This window comes from Bos indicus x Bos taurus, chromosome X, assembly GCF_003369695.1.
Source record: "Bos indicus x Bos taurus breed Angus x Brahman F1 hybrid chromosome X, Bos_hybrid_MaternalHap_v2.0, whole genome shotgun sequence".
Taxonomy (NCBI): Eukaryota; Metazoa; Chordata; class Mammalia; order Artiodactyla; family Bovidae; genus Bos; species Bos indicus x Bos taurus.
In genome coordinates, this window is record NC_040105.1 from 107916226 (window position 1) to 107934250 (window position 18025).

At 44.3% G+C, this 18025-nt stretch overlaps 1 protein-coding gene across 1 annotated transcript in view; it reads right to left on the reverse strand.

Annotated features, from left to right (window-relative positions):
* Positions 1-985: 985 nt before the first annotated feature.
* TKTL1 (transketolase like 1) overlaps positions 986-18025 on the reverse strand; it is a 28500-nt gene continuing 11460 nt past the window's right edge. Inside the window, exons 6-13 of the mRNA XM_027534796.1 lie at positions 17549-17742; positions 13663-13827; positions 10039-10195; positions 8443-8573; positions 5719-5802; positions 3385-3481; positions 3141-3260; positions 986-1909 (exon numbers count right to left, since the gene is read on the reverse strand). Coding sequence (XP_027390597.1) covers positions 1737-1909; positions 3141-3260; positions 3385-3481; positions 5719-5802; positions 8443-8573; positions 10039-10195; positions 13663-13827; positions 17549-17742 — 1121 coding nt within the window. The 3' untranslated portion in view covers positions 986-1736. The remainder of the gene's footprint in view (positions 1910-3140; positions 3261-3384; positions 3482-5718; positions 5803-8442; positions 8574-10038; positions 10196-13662; positions 13828-17548; positions 17743-18025) is intronic.

Below are 18025 nucleotides of genomic sequence, written 5' to 3' on the forward strand. Positions count from 1 at the left end.
GTGGTTACCAGGGGCTGGGACAGTGAATGGGGACTACTCAGGGGTGCAGTTCTCTCTGGAGCGATACAAATGTCCTAAAATGAACCACAGTGATGGTTACAGAACTCTGAGTATGCTAAGTACCACTAACTTGTATTCTTTCAATGGGTGAACTGCATGGAATGTGAGATGTCCAGTTAAGTGAGGTAAAATTTTGATTATTTGCATTTTATCAATTTTCTATATGACCCTGTAATCAACTATTATTTTTATAGAAAAATGTCAACTATTTAATATTTACTTGCCTGCACCAGGACTTACTTGCAGCACTGCAGCATGTGGGCTCTAGCTCCCCAACCAGGGATTTAACCCAGGCCCTTTGCATTGGGAGTGCAGTCTTAGCCACTGGACCATCAGGGAAGTCCCTGGTATTTTTAATATTTTTGTATTTTGATACATTTGATATATTTTCTATCAATTACATCAACTATTTTTAAAATTTTTGAAGTTTTATGAAATAAGCATACTATCATGCTAATTTTACAGGCCAGGGAACCAGCTTAGTGAGTTAAAAAGCCAGGAACAGAAAGACTAGGCTCTGCAAATAACTCAGTGGCAGACTGGTTCTTCCATCTCTACCACACATTCTAGAACAAAAACCCCTTGATGACCAGTTAGTGAGAATGACAGAAATAAGGACCACGACATTCCAGATACATCCAGCCAACTTTAGTTTTGAAGCTCCGGTCTATCCTTCATTTATCTGGCAGGTATTCTCTTGTATTCCAACCACATGGTTTAAATGCTCTGACCTAAAATAAGGAGTTGGCTCAGGGCTGGCTTTTCAGGCTGAATACTGTCCTCTAGTGGTACACCTCCTGCCCACTACCCTTTCCAGGGCTTGTTGGGGACATGGATCTCTCTCCTGGTTTAAAGAACAGCTTCTTCCTTATTTAGGATTTTATCAAGGAGAAACAAAATCACACATCCAAGGCACAGAGCAAAACAGCTAGCCAGTTCTTCATTGCTTTATTAACGTCAACTTTAATATCCTCAGTAGATGAGTACAATTGAGCTAACAGTTTGGTTTGGTCACTGAGTAAATAAGACATTCCTGAGATCTGACCAGAGAGCAGAGTGTGGAGGTCAGACCTAGTCGTGTCCTCTCTTCACAGAACAGTCACTTCAAACAGTACAGCACATCCTAAGAGCTTTCACTGCTGCTCCACAGCCTCTGCATGGGAGAGGGATGAAGGCAAACACCAGAGGAAATTCCACATCAACTGCAGTCACACAGTACCTGGAAGGCTGCAGGTAGGATAGTAGCACCTGACCTCATGCATGGGCCATCAGTGGGCAGCATGGTGGTATAATACTGCCCAACTTGGGCGACTGCAGTCTACAATTCACATTTTTTTCTTTTACTTATGAGGAAAATGCACACATTTAAGAAACTGTTACCTTATGTTGGTCTCTACCCCAGTTATCTCTAGTCTCATCAGAAAACTTGCTATCAGGTGGTTGTTTTGTTAGCTATTCTGTCACTTCAGACTTTATCTTATAATCCACTTTAATGATTCAAAGGTAAGAGTTATACGTGTTATATGTAGTTATGGCTTAACAAGAAAGCAGTTAACTTGCATTATTTTTAAAAAGAATAAAGCACAATAGCATAGATTTAAGTAATCATTTGGCAACAAGCATAAATGTAAGGTAAGGTAAACAGGCCAGTCTGTTGGTCAAAGCCAACAGCTAAGCTATTTCATTAAAATTCGTTCCACAGCCCATATGATGTGTTTGGAACTGATTCCAAACATATCCAGCAGGTCACTGGGCTTCCCGCTCCGAGGGATCCCTGACACTGCCAGCTGATGGACCACGATGTCAGGCTCCATGGAGACAGCTGCAGAGACGGCCTCCCCGATACCACCTGAAGAAGCAAGGGATATTAGGGTATGTTCTGGAAGCAGCTAGTCAGCCTCAAAACCCCATCATGTAGAGACCTTTGAATGTGGTGGTTCCCAGGGAGAAAAGTTTCTCACTAGGCACTGATTTATAAACAACTGTTCCCTAACTGTCCAGAAGAGTTCTCATTCAAAAGTACAAGTCTTCAAATTGCTCCCAGCCCCACTTATGGCAGGGGTTATCTCCACTGGGGCTCCATGGACACAAGGATCTGTGGAGCTCAGATTCTCAAACCTGTCAGGAGCCCAAGAATTAGCTTCTGACTTCAGAAAGGCCAGCATGCAAGGCTGGCCTGGGGGTGGTGCCCAGGCAGGCTGGTATGAGTCCTTGACATCAATGAGACACTTTCCCTACTGCTAAGAGTGGTCTCTGTGCCTCAGCTGTTGGCACCACAGGGTGACTTATGGGGCTCACCTGCTTTCCTCTGGGAGTCGGGAAGTTTGGCATGTGCCTGGCAGCCATCAGCCCTTAATACTACTCACGGCAATGAGTCTCGAGTGGGTTCCCTAGGTCTCCAGGGGGGCATCTGTTGCTGCCAGTTAAGGGAGCATGCTGGGGGCCCCCCAAAGGAGGGAGGGAACCAAAGGCATGGGGGTCTTCACCCCTGACCCGTGTCTTCTGCCCCTGGGGGTCCCAGTGTGTGCCCCTTCCTTGGAGAGTGCTTCCCTGCAGACCATGGGCTTGCTCTGGAGCCCCTGACACATGAACACATGAAGCTCCCCACTCGCTCCTCTGCCCTACCTGACTTTCCCAGGCCGAACACTGCTCAGCCCCCTCTCGCTGGTCACACTTCCTGCATTTGCTGTGTTCTCTGCTTGCAAGGTACTGTCTGCATTTTTTGCAGGGGGCAAACTATGAATCAGTCAATACACAAGAGCAACTGTGAAGCTTCTTATGATCCATCCCGCCACAATGCCAAGTTAGACATTCCTCTGTACTGCCACTGAGCCAGCCAAGGACCAGGCAGGGCACACTGTGCTGAAACACATCGACAAGGATGGACATGGGACCTCCCTTGGCTAGTGTAGATGGGCAAGAGACCCTACACCCACACCCTTACAAAGAGAAAGTAATACAGGGTGAGTGGTCAGCTGGAGGGACTGCCCGTGGTCATGGCATACTTCTGGTCAAGGAAAACAAAACATGTTCCACCAAAGCAGACTTTCAAAATGGTCCCCCCTAAGGCTTGCACACACCTTCTGGGTAGTGATCCTCCACTGTGATAATCTGGCCACCTGTGGCTTTTGCATTGGAGATGATGGTGGCAGCATCCAGAGGTTTAACAGTAAACAGGTCAATGACACGGAGAGAAATACCTGGAAAATAGCAATAACCAGCTTAGTGTATCAAGCAGACTTAGACTAAAAAGATGCATTGGGGCAGACAGGCAGCCCAACCTCTTCCAGCCCAAACTTCAGTGTTCAGCAACCCCCAACTGACCTTGCTTGGAAAGATCATCAGCGGCAGCTAAGGCTTCGTGCAAAGTAATTCCAGCTCCGACAACCGTAATCTTGTCGTTCACACTTTGACGGATGACCTGGTGTTGCACCCACAAAACAAAAATGCTGCGCTTACTACACAGAATCAATCTCAAAGTGGAGGACAGTCTGCTCTCCCGAGCCTACCAATTTCAGTGCTTCATAGTTCACTATACGAAAGGCTGAGTCAGCACACTGACCAATAAGGACTGCTCTCTTTAATAAGCCCCACTTCATGTTTATTTAACAAATTTGTCTACCTTTCCTCATGATTCACAATGCCAAATCACTAAGTTCTTTTACAGTATGTATGCAAAATGACCCTTTACCAAAGCAAGTGGATTTCCAACTGGAATGTGAAAGGCAGAAGGCCAGAAGCAAATTCCACAGCCCATTTGCTCCAGTGTGGACTCACCCCCACCAAGGGATCTGAAAAGGCACCACCTCTGGACTGCTTAGACCTCTTTCTGGAGGTATCCATGCAGATTGGACTCTGATGATGAATGTGCTAATGAGGGCTATTTGAGAGCATCTTGGGGTGCTCTGTGCCAAGCACCCTGCATGCCCAAGTGCCCTGTGATGCCCATGCATTAGTGGGCCCATTCTGTGACTGAGGAAAGCAAACCTGAGAACAGGAGGAACTCGCCCAGGGCAGGGTTGAGACCAACAGCCAGACCCGTATGAATTCAAAGCCCATGTTCCCAACCATTTGCTAGTCTGTAAGCAGACAGGGTTCTCTGCTCTGTTTTCCATTGGTTTGTTTCTTTCAAAGTCACCCAACCAAAGGCATCTGGAATTAGTCTGCATTGCATTCCTCTCTATAGGTTTCCCTGTAGCATAAGCACCACTGCTGACTAGATATTTAGGGCTTTAAACCACTTGCCCCATCCTTTAAGAATGTCCTAGCCTTTTTATGTGTGTATATGTAAATATACACACACACCCCTATATGCCCCTTTGCAAACCCAGCCTTGAATTACTCATGCCATGCATATCGTCACACATAATTTAACTCACATCAGGAAATTTACTTCATTTTGTCAGGATAGGACAAACATCATGGGGAAAAAAAGACAAGAGAGATGTGAAAACTCTGAAAACCACATGACTGTCAGCGAGACACCCTCCCTGCCACCCCCAGAGGCAAACAGATGGCCTTGAGTGGGAGTCCATGTAACAATAGCACCTGTACTTCACACTGAAGTGAATAGTTCAGCTTTTCCATTCAGTGGAATGAAACTATGGGGGGCTGGAACTGTTCTGAATATACCTGCTCTCCTGTGGCACTAAAGCTATTCAGGGCTCATTTATTCATTCTGAGCACACTACCACTGTGAATTCTGGTGCAGCCTAGTCCTTATCAATCAAGTTGGAAGTCATGTATTGCTCCTTTAAGAGTGACTATCATTCTTTTACATACTTAAGAAGAGTATTCTAAAAGGCTTATAAGATAAAAGGCAGGACATAAAACAGTCCTACACAGCATGATCTCAACTAAGATATACACCTAGAAAAAGTCAGGAAGAAAACATGCCCAAACGTCTTAAGGCCTGCCCTCTAGGTGGTGGACAATCATGTATTTTCTCCATAGATGCTACTGGCTTTCTGCACGTACAACTCTGAAAGGCAGGCCCACAGACAGCAGGCTGCTGACTGGGCTTGCTGCTTACCCTTCTTTGGCCCTTATCTTCAAAACATGGCTGCGATGAACATTGGGGTACAAAAAAATAAATAAATAAAAAATAAAAATTTAATTCATTAGCAAAAAAAAAAAAAAAAATATGGCTGCTAACTATCTGTGCTTCCAAGGCTTTCTCAAGGACACAGGAGATAGGAAGCACCCAGCAGGCCTGAAGGTTGCGGCCACATCCCACAAAACCAACCTCAGGGCCACACGATGGCCAGAGGCAAGACGGTTCATGTTTGTTATATTCCTGGCCTCCAATGGGCAAAACAAGAACCTAACAGATCTACTACTCATTTGAAATGGGTTCTATCATTTTTTTAGCTTGACGTTGTCTGTGGTAACGTACAGCCAAGCAACTCAAGAGTCTTCAAGTTATTTATCTTTAAGGGTTCAACAGAGACTCCTTTCAGAAAGGAGAAAAGTTAAGTTTAGGCTGACACTGGCAGAATATTACTTTCTGAAGAAAAGCAGGCAAATATGATTTTTTTAAAAAACTAGAACAAATGAAGAATGAAGCCTCAACTGTTGGGGCCCCTGACTCTGGCTGTAAAGAACAGTGCTCCCAACACAAACTAATACTGGAAGATACAGGAGAACTTAAGGCCTTACCTTGGCCTGTCCAATCTCAAAGCTTTCTTGTGGGGTGTAAATAATTGCAGTTTCTGGCCGACTGGTTCGAATGTAGCACATCCCCTAGGGTGTAAATGAATACCAGAGCCACAGTTTAGAAAATAAAACTAAATTTCCAACTAATAAACCTTAAAAAGAAGCTGGGAAGTACTGAACAATTCTTAGTACGAAAAACAAAATGTGCATTCTGGAGCGAGGGATAACTGTCTCTAACCACTGGCAACAGGTCAGGTGTTACTGATCAGGAGGCAAAAGCCTGTGAGGGAAGCTGCTGGATGCCCAGTGACAAGCTCTCCATGCTATCATGCTCACCCCTTTGGGAAAGCTTCCTCAGATACACACCGATCTGTCTCAATAGAATGTAAACTCGGGGCACGAGCTCTTACTTACCTTGAATAGAAACCCTAAAACATAACGGTAAACAATTTTTGTCGCAACAGTGTATAATACTTCATTCTTAGAAATACCCTAAAACGAGATGCCAGTCCAGGTTCGATGCACGATACTGGATGCTTGGGGCTAGAGCACTGGGACGACCCAGAGGGATGGTACAGGGAGGGAGGAGGGAGGAGGGTTCAGGATGGGGAACACATGTATACCTGTGGCGGATTCATTTTGATGTTTGGCAAAACTAATACAATTATGTAAAGTTTAAAAATAAAATAAAATTTAAAAAAATTAAAAAAAAGAAATACCTTAGATACCAGAACATAAAATTACTCATCTTCCAATGAGAAGATGTCAATTCTTTTCATCATCATCACCTTGAACATATAAATAGAACTATAAACAAATACTCAAATATCTATAGAGTATTTGTTAATTTGTGTGCATGCATGCTAAGTCATGTTGAACTCTGTGACCCCATGGACTGTGTAGCCCACCAGGCTCCTCTGTCTACGGGGCTTCCCATGTGGCATTAGTGGTAAAGAACCCGCCTCCCAGTGCAGGAGACCTAAGAGACCCAGGTTTAATTCCTGGATTGGGAAGATCCCGATAGGGGGAAATGGCGAATTCTCTGTGCCACCAGAGAACCCAATTGTTGAAATCACACACGATAAACTAATACATTAATTTAGAAACACTGCTTCCTTTTGTTCATTTACACACTATGAACTACTTCTGTTCAGTACATTTTTAGGAGGTAAAATTTACTTAAGTGGAGCACACCCTGAATTCTGACAAGTTATACACCATGTATCTGTCTCCTCAGTTTGGAGATCATTTGTACTTGCCCAGAAAGTTCCCTCATGCCTCTCTCCCACCCAAGAAGCAACCTCTATTCTGATGTTTCTTTTGAACTTTCCACAAATAAGATACTGCAACACACATGAGCTTGTGCTGTATGTGCAGACAATGTCCAGGATACACCAAGTAGAAAAGTACAGAACCATGTGTGAGCTCACTTAGGTTAAAAAATAAAGAAAAAAAAGTCAAAGAAACTCATGTGTCACACACGTTGGAAATGCCAGGAAGGGAACCTGTGTGTTGCATGACCCATCTCAATTGTGCACAGGGTTGTGTGCAGAGCTGGGGGGTGGTAGTGGTGAGGTGAGTCCAGTGACTGCTAGCTGGAGAGTTTGGAAAGGTAAAGATTCTGTTCCCTAAATTTTCCTGCAGCTTCAGGGTTCTGTGTCTCCTGTACTGCAGGCAGATTCTTTACCCGCTGAGCCATCAGGGAAGCCCCTGCAGCTGGGTTCTGGCCAGGAGCCAGGTTGTGTCCAACTGATGCCCCTGGGTGAGACTTCAGGAGGGGCAGGCAGGGCAGAAGTCAGACTCTTACCCTTCTAAGCAGTTTTTGAGGAGGGTGGGCCCCAGGGCTGGGGATTCTAGGGTTCATGTGCAGTTGCAGCTGACAACTCCAGCTTTCTGGCTATCACGAGGTGGCAGTCACACAGGCTGTGTCTAACACCCGCACCTGGTGGCTTGTCACTGGAGCCCACTCCCATGGCTCTGCCAAGGACTCTGAGTCCCAGAGCACCCCCGTTTCCCCCTCTTCTTGACCTAAGTCCCACCCCATACAGGTCGCTGGGAATTTGACCTTGTTCTGCACTGCTTTTTTACAATGCAAATGTGTTCATGTTCTACGTGCTTCCATTACCCTTTTTGGGGTAATGGCTCTATATTTAAAGGGAATCCTACAGGACTTCCCTGGTGGTCCAGTGGTTAAGAATTTGCCTGCCAGTGCAGGTGACAAAGGTTAGATCCCTGGACCAGGAGGATCCCACATGCCACAGAGAGACTAAGCCCATGTGCCACAACTACTGAAGCCCGTGTGCACCCTAGAGCCCATGCTCTGCAACAAGAGAAGCCATCACAATGAAAATCCTGCACACCACAACTAGAAAGTAGGCCCCATTTGCCACAACCAGAGTAAACCTGTGCAGCAACAAAGACCCAGTGCAGCCAAAAAAAGCCTGCGATCAAATTACGTGTGTGTGTGTGTGTGTGTGTGTTAGTCACTCAGTCGTGTCCGACCCTCAGCGACCCCATGGACTGCAGCCTTCCAGGCTCCTCCGTCCATGGGATTTTCCAGGCAAGAGTACTGGAGTGGGGTGCCATTTAACCTCTGAGCCACCAAATTACCTGTAACAAATATCTATTACCTTTGTGATGAGAAAAGTAATATCAAACCATCAGAACCAAACTAGCAGCAGAGCCCAGACACATTTTTTGTCTGCACCAGTGCTTTCTAAGAAATACCTTGATATTGGCCGCCAGGAAAACAGCATGCTCTGTCGAGATGGCATCACTTGGATAGAAAATCGTGCAGTTTGGAATGGCTCGGAACATGGCTAGGTCTTCCAGGGCCATCTGGGAGGGGCCATCTTCACCTGAGAAAGCAAAACCATAGCCCAACAAAGAGACCCCAGTAGGAGCCTGCCCTCCACTGGATGAGCAACTGTGCTGCCTGCCATGGGGGCCACAATCCCAGCAGTCACTACGGACATTGCAAGCAACACAGCAGAAGCCACTTCTTGGCCTCGAGCCTCGCCAGCATCTGGCACTCAGTGTGACTGGTACTGCTGCCCTAGGTTACCCGTGCTCTCTTCCAAGTACCAGGTCTCTGCCCCTGTCCTCTTCTCTGAGGAGGGTCCCTCCAGACTCTGTTGTTTCTTCTCTGCTCTTTTCCATCAAGAGATGAAAGTTTTCAGACTTGAGTGGTCTCTCATTTCTCATGGCCTTTAAAGTAGCTGAGCGTTATAGAACATACCTTCGGGGTGCCCTGGGGGTACTGTTGGAACTCAGGGACTTCATGTAACCCAATGTACACCAGGATGTCCGAGCTCTTCCAGCTAGAAAGGAGACTGTCACCATGGACACTGCCTGGCCTGGGACTGTTGTCTCTCCAAAGAACTCCAGTTCTTCTGGGTTGGACTTAGAACCACTTTTCCACTTGGCTGACTTTAAAACTGACTTTGCACCCAGCCCCAGGAGAGGCCCCTGTGCATGCCCTCCTCTCTTCCGTTAAATCTGGCTCACCCATAGTCTCCTTTGCCAGTTGAGCTCTCCCTGAAGTCCCTGGGACAACACCCAGACGTGCAGTTCCAGCCCTCCCCTCCAGCCTTCTGGCAGCAAGGGTCAGCTGTCAGTCACATCTACCTTGATGACCTGCCCTGCCACAGGCGTGTCAGGTGCCCCATCTTTCTATAGTCCCCATTGCTATCCTCCACAAACACAACTCCCAGATGTTTCCTAGGCAAGAAACCACTGGGCACTGGCGTTTTGCTTTTCATGCAGTTTGGGACTCCTCCTTCTGTCAGTGATGTTGACGTCTTTGCTCAGGCTCTTACAGGTTTGTTCCATTTTCCATCCAGTGCTAATGGACACCTCCATCCTCCTCCTGGCTCCCCCATTTCCCATCCACAGTTAATGCCCTGATGTTGAGCTCCTTGAGGCTTCCCATTCTACCTGACCAGGCTGCTTATCCCAGCAGAGCCCTGGCAGGCTGTTTGTCCCAACTCAGACTGAGGCGACCAAACAGCAGGAAAGAATTCTGTGATGCCAGAGTGGCCAAATCACTACCCAGTATGTGGCTTGACACAGAAGAGGCACTCAGGGTAAGTATTTCTCAATGACTGAAACAATAGGCACTTTATAGTAATACCAGAAGATCAGCTAAAAAGTTACCCAGTTTCTGGAACTTCTAAAACACAATATGGCCTTTTTAAAAAAACAGGTTACAAATAATCAAACTAGTATCACGGAACTCTATGTTGGGCAGTTCAACTGCTCACACACTGATCTTTCTCTGTAAAGGAGGGGGGCAATTAAGACGAAGGCATTGAGAACTCATACCTATGGACACCCCACAGTGGGACCCAATAAGATTGATGTTGGTTTGCGAGATGGCTCCCATCCGGATCTGATCAAATGCTCGGGTTAAAAAGGCAGCGAAGGTGCAAGCAAAAGCCACGGTGCGACCACGGGTGACACATCCCAGTGCCACGCTCACCTGCATCACAAAGAAGGTGAATCAGAATACTCTTGGAGCCCACTTCCCCTCCTGTTTCCCAGTGTAGAGTGTATGCTTCTCAGGATCACCTATCCTTTGTACCCCCTCACCTCGCCACACCCTCCCTCCAATCACCTACCTGGGAAAATCCCAAACCTGGCAAATTCACCATGTCCCCTGAACACTGCCAGAAATGAGAGGAACTGAAGTGCTGGCCCCATTCCTTCAAATCCAAGCTGGGGAACTTCGGGACACTCAAGGCTGCCCTGCAGTCCTTGTGGGTCTCCTTCCCACTCTCCTCGTCCCCTGCCTCTGTCCCCTCTCCCCACCCTGCTGAATCTCATCTTTCTCCTGTTTTCTCAAGGGGCTCTCTGACCGTGCAGTTGTCCCCTCCCTTCCCACATCACCTCAGTTTCTCCCTCACTTTCCCCTTGCACTCCTGCTCCAGATCCTGCCCTTCGTCCATGTTCTCCTTCCCAGGAAAACCTTGCACACTCTCTCATTTCCCACTTTCTGCACGTTCTCCTTCATCTAGGCCACCATCCCCTTGAGGGACCTGGAAGGGGCCAAATGTAAAAGGTCACCTGAGTTCCTCTGCATCACATCTGACCTCTGAGGTGCATCCAGCACTAGGGACCACCTGCCTCACTGGATGTTGCTGCTCCCTCCCCAGCTGGATCTGCCAGGAGGTGCGCCTGGACTAAGTGCCACACTCCTCCTCATCTGCCCCCTTCACAGGGAACCAGCATGGGGTCCCACGGTGTCACTCTGATCTGCATGATGCTAAGGTCTCCTCTGTCTCTCTATTGCTCACCTCTCCTGCAAAGCCAGGCTCACACACCCTGGTGGCCTTCAAACTAGAAGATGAGTATCTTGGAGGTAAACAAAGACCTTTCAAAGGGTGCATGGCTATGGCTGGTCTCAACATCAAGATCCTTGACTCCCACATCTGCCTGCTAGGGAAAGGGCCCAGGGCCTCCTTCCCACTGTCTCCCTGATAATCACCTCCCAGCAACTAACTGCCAAAAGGTATACTCTCACCCACCTTGGGTTGCTCCTTCAGTGGGGCAACATCCTGGAATGTAAGAGCTCCAGAAACAGAAAGAATAATTTGAAATAATCACAGCAGCCTTGAAAAACTAAAAAGCTCAAAAGACTGGACAACAAATCCTTCCGTAAGTCAGGGGTTTTCCAATTCTTCTAACAAAACTGAAAAAGAATCTAACTGAAGTGCCAATCCTTTACAAATAATTTTCCACAAACAACTGGACATGAAAGATCACTGTGTATGATTTTTGGCTTACAGCTGGGACGGGATTCAAATGAACTGAATGACGTTGATGCAACAAAATTCTTACTCTTTCCAGCACCATATTTACTTGAATAAGGTTTTCTGGCACTTACATCATTTAAATACAAATAGATTTTGTTCTGAATCTTACCTCATTCTAGCTCTAAATGTACTTAACTACTGCTACACAAGCTAAAAATTATAGCCATAGCTCAATCCAGAAGAAAAAAATGGTAATGCTCTAAGGCCTGTGGATGTAGGAAACAAATTTTAAAAACCATCAATGTATATGCATAGTTTATTGCAGAATTATCAGTAAAAGGCTTTCATGAGTAAGAAGTAGAATGGAATTAAGAGTTCAAGCAGAAAAACATTTAATTTCTGACAAAGAAAGCCTTTGTGTAACTGGATGATTTAAGTATTCAACTGTCACAAATTACAATATATGGGAAGTTACATCCTCGGCATCAGTTAAATCTAGATACCAAGGATATATTTAGATGCGAACTTAAAAAATTTAACGAAAAATTTAGATGTTAACTTAAAGCTTTTAGATCTACTTAGAAAAAGACATTCAGTGGTTTGGAAAGCAAACACATTTGGAGATAAATGATCTATCCTGACCTACCTGGCACCCCTACCCCCAGTCTAAGAGGTAGTCTAACCCCTCAGGGCTCACCGAGAGCTCCTGTGCCCCCAAAACCCATTCCTGCCCCAGTCTTGTCTGTCTCCCAGGTGCTCTGGCCTATGCCCTATTGCCAGCCTTGGTTCCACCCGGTCATCTACCCTGCATGAGTCTGCATCTCCCCAACCCCACAGCTACTGTCCTGGTCCAAGCTGTCATCTCCTGCCACTCCCCCACTTCCCTCAACAAGCTCTTCTCCATACCAGAGTCTCGGGCCCTTCCTCCTGCTCCCTGAACAGCTCCAATCTGGGCATGCAGGAGAGCTAGCTGGGCGCTCTGCTCGGAATGCTGTCCCTGGATCTGCGTGTGACAGACTCCTTGTCACTTAAGTCTCAGTTTAAATGTCACCTCTTCTGAGAGCTTGCTCCTGATTGGCCCTAGTCATGCTCTCCCTGTAGCCACCAGTTTTATCTGGCAGCACAGGACACTACTCACTTGGTGGCTGCTTCTTTACTAGTTTTTTTTTTTTTTTTTCAGTTGCTGGTTGAAAGAATCAATGCCTAGGGAAGCAAACTTTTTGAAGCTCAATTCAGAAAAATATGAGTTGTATTTTTTTTTCCATTCAAAATGGAAATAGGTTAATGAGACCCACTGAAAAATGCTCATATCCTTACAATTGCAGTGACCTGCTTTACTGAACAGAGGGGCTTAGATTCCAACACTGATAGGGCCAGGGAAGCACCATGAACAAAGGAGCAGGCCAGCAGGAGGCAGGGACATGGCGAGATGGCTGTGGATGCCCATTTAAACAGGGCCCCTGCTTGACTCCAGCCAACTGGTGGCAGGAAGGAGGGAATGTTGTTCCAATGTTGCCAGATCTTCCCATTCTTTAAGAAAAATCCAGAAATCTGGATTCCATATAAAAATTTCCTGACCTTAAAAAGCTGGCAACTAACTTAAAATATTTGTAAATACTATTTGTTCCAAACAAAATATCTCTGGTCACGTGAGGCCTGCTGGCCCATAGATTTCTGGCCAGTGCTGTTTCTGACCTCTGTGATGTGAGGGTAAATGTGTGCTATCCTCTGCACTGGTGCAGAGCTTTAGAAGTCAAGGCATTTACTTGCACGAACACTGAAATACCTAGGATATATTAGGCCCCATAATACAAGGTGGAGAGACAGACCACAATTCCTTGAGGTTCTGCACCTACTGGCCACAGCCAGGCAATCCTACAACATCCCAGGGGCCACCTAGAGCTACTAGGGAGCTAGGCATTCTTCAGATTAGGAGCCCTGAAGTCAGATGGCTGCAGCTTACAGACTCTTTGGAGAGAGTATGGAGCCATCTAACCGTGCCTGGCCCAGCAATCCTGGAAGCCACCCCTCACACTCTTCCTGACTGCTCTCTACTTGTTTCCCCGGAGACTTTTTCCCTCCACTTCCTTTACCTTTATAAGTGGAAAGAAAAACTGTAAGGGGGGCAGGCCTCCTTGAGTGGGTCACCATTTGTCAATGAGATGACTCAAAGTGATGTTCCTAGCACACGTACCATGTTTTGCTCAGCAATAAAACACTCGATGAAGCGCTCAGGGTGTTCTCTCTTGAATATGTCAGAGAAGGTGGAGTTCTTGGTATCACCATCCAGCACAATAACTCTGTCGTTTGCATGGCCTAGCTTGGCCAGAGCCAAACCACATGCTTTCCGAGTAGCTATCTGAAAGTCAACAGGAGAGTTTCTTAGAATGCATTTAGAAGGAAGGTGAAATTTGGTAGAATTATGAATTGTCATCCTCCTTAATGAACAAAGCAAATTTGTAATTCACCAATAATCTCCTTTGGGGTAATAAAAAAGGACTGCTGAGACTTCCCTGGTGGTCAAGTGGTTAAAACTCTGCGCTCCCAATGCAGGGGCACAGGTTTAAGCCCTGATCAGGGAACTAAGATCCCACATGCCACACATGCGACCAAAAGGGAAAAAAATCCAAAACAACAGGATTGCTAGCCAATCTTACATCCATACTTGGCTCACTTGAGTATCAATTTCCCAAAGATAAATTTATTCTTGTCTCATTCTTACAGTTGATTAAAAACTTAAATTTCCCAACATGCAAATGCCTCTGTGACTTATTTTAATTATAAAGCTGGTAACAGGGGCTTCCCTGGTGGTCCAGTGGTTAAGAATCTGCCCTGCAATGCAGGGGACACTGGCTCAATCCCTGCTCCCGGGAGATTCCACAGCTGTGCAACAACTGAGCCCATGCACCACAACTACTGAAGCCCATGTGCCCAGAGCCCATGCTCTACAACTAGAGAAGTCACAGTGTGAGAAGCCGCACAACACAACTAGAGAGTAGTCCCTGCTCTCCACAACTAGAGAAAGGCCATGTGTAATGAAGATACAGCACAGACAAAAATAAGTATTTTTTAAAAATGATAATACTCACTGTAAATGTTAAAACGGAGAACTTCAGAATCATTATACAAATAATAAATAATTCCATTAGCATACTGTTTGAGACTGGACTGAACCCATGGATTAATCTGGGGGAGAACTGACATATTCACTGTATTTTTTCTATTAAAAACCCCCCAGATCTGATATTCCCTCAAAGAGTTAAACACAGAATTACAATTATGATCCAGCAACTCTACTCCTAGGTAATTACCCAAGAGAAAAATACAAATACACAAAAAGCTGTACACTAATGTTCATTGCAGCATTATTCACAATAGCCAAAAGGTAGAAATAACCCAAATATGCAGCAACAGATGAATGGATAAATAGCAGACTCATAAAGTTTACCTATTAGATGATCTCATTTATATGCAATGTCTGGAATAGGCAAATCCACAGACACAGAAAGTAAATTAGCAGTTACTAGGGGCTGGGTGGGAATGGAGAGTAATGTTTGTGAATATAGTGTTTCTCTATGGGATGACTGAAATGCTGTAAGATTCAGTGTGGTAATAGTTGCACAACTCTGTCATATGCTAAAAACCACTGGATTATACACTTCAAATGGGTATATTGTAGAGAAAATTTTACCTCAATAAAGCTGTTATTAAAAAAATAAGGTTTGCCTCTTCATTTATTTATCTTTGTTCATTCATTTAAACACTCTTAAAAAATATTTTTTTAAAACAGGCACTTCACATAGATGAGTACAAAAGTCAAGTTATGAAAGGATATTGAATGAAGAGGCCATCTTCCTCCTGCTCTCCCAGTTCCTCTCTCCAGAGGTAGGGAAATGATAGGGTTGTGAAGTATCCTTTTGAGAATGGTCTACTCACAGAGCACATGAGCTTTTAAAGGTATAGTTTTGTAAGTACCTTAATATAATATAGACCGTATACATTTATTCATAGTTATTTTACTTTTTATTGCTATTGTAAAAAGGAATAATCTCTCAATTGTATTAATACGAGAAAACAATCAATCCTTATTATATATTAGTTTAGCTACAAGCTCTCTTTCTGGACTCTTATTTCTAACATATTTTCTTATTTCCTTTCTTACTCATTCTGATTTCTATTCTCTTTTGAGTTTTCCAGACATACAACTCTACCACCTGCAAACAGGCTTGCCTTCTCATTGTCAGGATGGAGTCTTTTATTGTGAATGACCACAATTTCTCCTCTCTTAATAGTGGTGAATGATTTGCATTACTAATTTGAATTTCACTGATTCTGATACTTCTTTTAAGGCACTAAAGAAATTGAGGCTGGTGAATGTCTTATTTCAGTTCCATTAGTTCAGTTCAGTTACTCAGTCGTGTCCAACTCTTTGCAATGTCTTATTTAGAATTTTTAAATCAATATTCCTAAGTGAGGCTGGCCTGTAGTTTCTTCCTTTGGGCTAGCTTTATAACATTTTGGCTTCATAAATGACCTTCTCCATATTCAAGAAGGTTTGAAATAGCAGAGGAATTAATCTATCCCTTGAAGGTTAAAATTAAATCACTCTTGTAACTAACTGAGCCTGGTACTTTGGAGGTATAATTCCTAGACAGTTTTCTCAAATTTTCCTAATGGCTGTTGATCTCAAGTGTTTTTAAAAATTTTTATTTGTGGCCATACTGTGCAGCATGCAGCACCTTAGTTCCCTGACTAGGAATCAAATCCACGCTCCCTGCTTTGGGAGTGTGGTCTTAACCACTGGATCGCCAGGGAAGTCCCTGACCTACTTAAGCATTTTGTGTATTTTTACTTAACTTTGGTATTTTATGTATTCCTTAAGAAGGTCCATTTTTAAAATAGGTTTTCAAACCAATTAGCGTAGTTTTCTCAAAATTCTCTGAATGTTCTCTCAATTTGTGTTTATCTCCTCTAGTGACTAATTTTATTCACTTATAGTTTTTATCTCTTTAAGTAGACTAGATAATGGCTTGTCTACTGTTTAGTAATTCAGAGAGCCAACTCCTAGATTTGGTTATTAATGTGACTTTTTGTTCTTTAATTTACTAACTTTTTAATCAACTGGCCTGTGTCCTTAATTTCTCCTATTAATATATACACTTGAAACAAAAAGTTCCAATAATCTAACATATTTTCTAGACATAAACACTTCACCATAATCAATGCTGGAATCAACATTTATTCTATTCTGCACACTTGCACAGGTATTTCTGTAGGATAAATACCTGTGAGTTGCACTTCTACTTTGAAGGGTGTCAACAGTTGGTGTTAACACATATTACCAAAGTACCTTCTGTTAATATGTGCTTTTTATTAATAGCTTTCTTCTGCTTTTAAATTTGCTTTCTAATTTCTCAGTCAACTCATTTATTATTAATCCATATTACCAGGCTAAGAAAACGTAAGTAACACTCAAAATGTCCCCAAATAAATAAGGAAAACAAACAAGGGTCAGAAAAATTTCCTTTCTCCCAGGCTCACCACCTTGTTTCCTTAGGTTGTGAAGAGCCTAACTATTTTGGATCTGCTGTAATACACCAGAAGGCAGGACACAAAAATCATGATAAAAACAGAAAGGGTTAATCAGGGTTTCATGCCTAATTTGTTTCCTTTTTGAAGAACTGGCCTTCAGTGAACTGGTGCTCTTCCTTGTGTAATCCAGGGATTAAGCCCAAAACATCAATCCAGCTAGGCCCCTGTCCTTCAAGTTTACATAGAATCATGGAGTTTCATGCACAATGGTCTGCCAGACTACAGACTGAATTTAGGAAGCAAGCAAAAGCTGCACAGCACTGGACGCAAGTAAGTAGTGACTGACTGGTAAGAAAGTTCAGACCCGAGTTAGGTTTGAAATCAAAGAATAAATATCAAAATAGTTAAAAGACAAGGTAAATCCATCTTTGTTGTTTATAACCTTTAGCTAAATGCCACACCACCTAAGAATTGGTTCATTTGGGGAAATCAGAGTAAACAAGAGTCCTCTGTATTTAGCAAAAGCAGAGAAAAAACAGTTTGCCTACCACATCACTGATTTCATAATCAGGTGGAGAGGTCATTTCTATAACTGAGATGTTGATTTGAGGCGAGTCTTCAATAGGGGCTTTTGGTTCGAGACTCTTGTTGGTCTCTATCTGGCTCTCAATTAATTTGATAATTGCATCTGCTCTTTCTTTTGGCATTGGCTTTCCGTGCCAATTTTCTGCATCTTCAACACCTGTAACCCAATGGATAAAAGACATTTATTCTGTAACTCACGAGCCCCTGTTTAGTCATCTGAAAAACATTTGAAAGGGAAAGATGTCAGCCACAGAGTAAAAACCTGGCACAGGGGGCCTGACATGGTACTGCGGTGGCAGGAGACAGCCTGGACAAAGGCCGAGAGGCTCTTAAGGGGGCCACTGGCCAATGTGCTGGTGAATGGAGGGAATGGTGAGGGAGACGAGGCTGGAGACAGGCAGGGAGGATCCTGTGGGTTGAGTTTTGCCCAAAGCAAGATG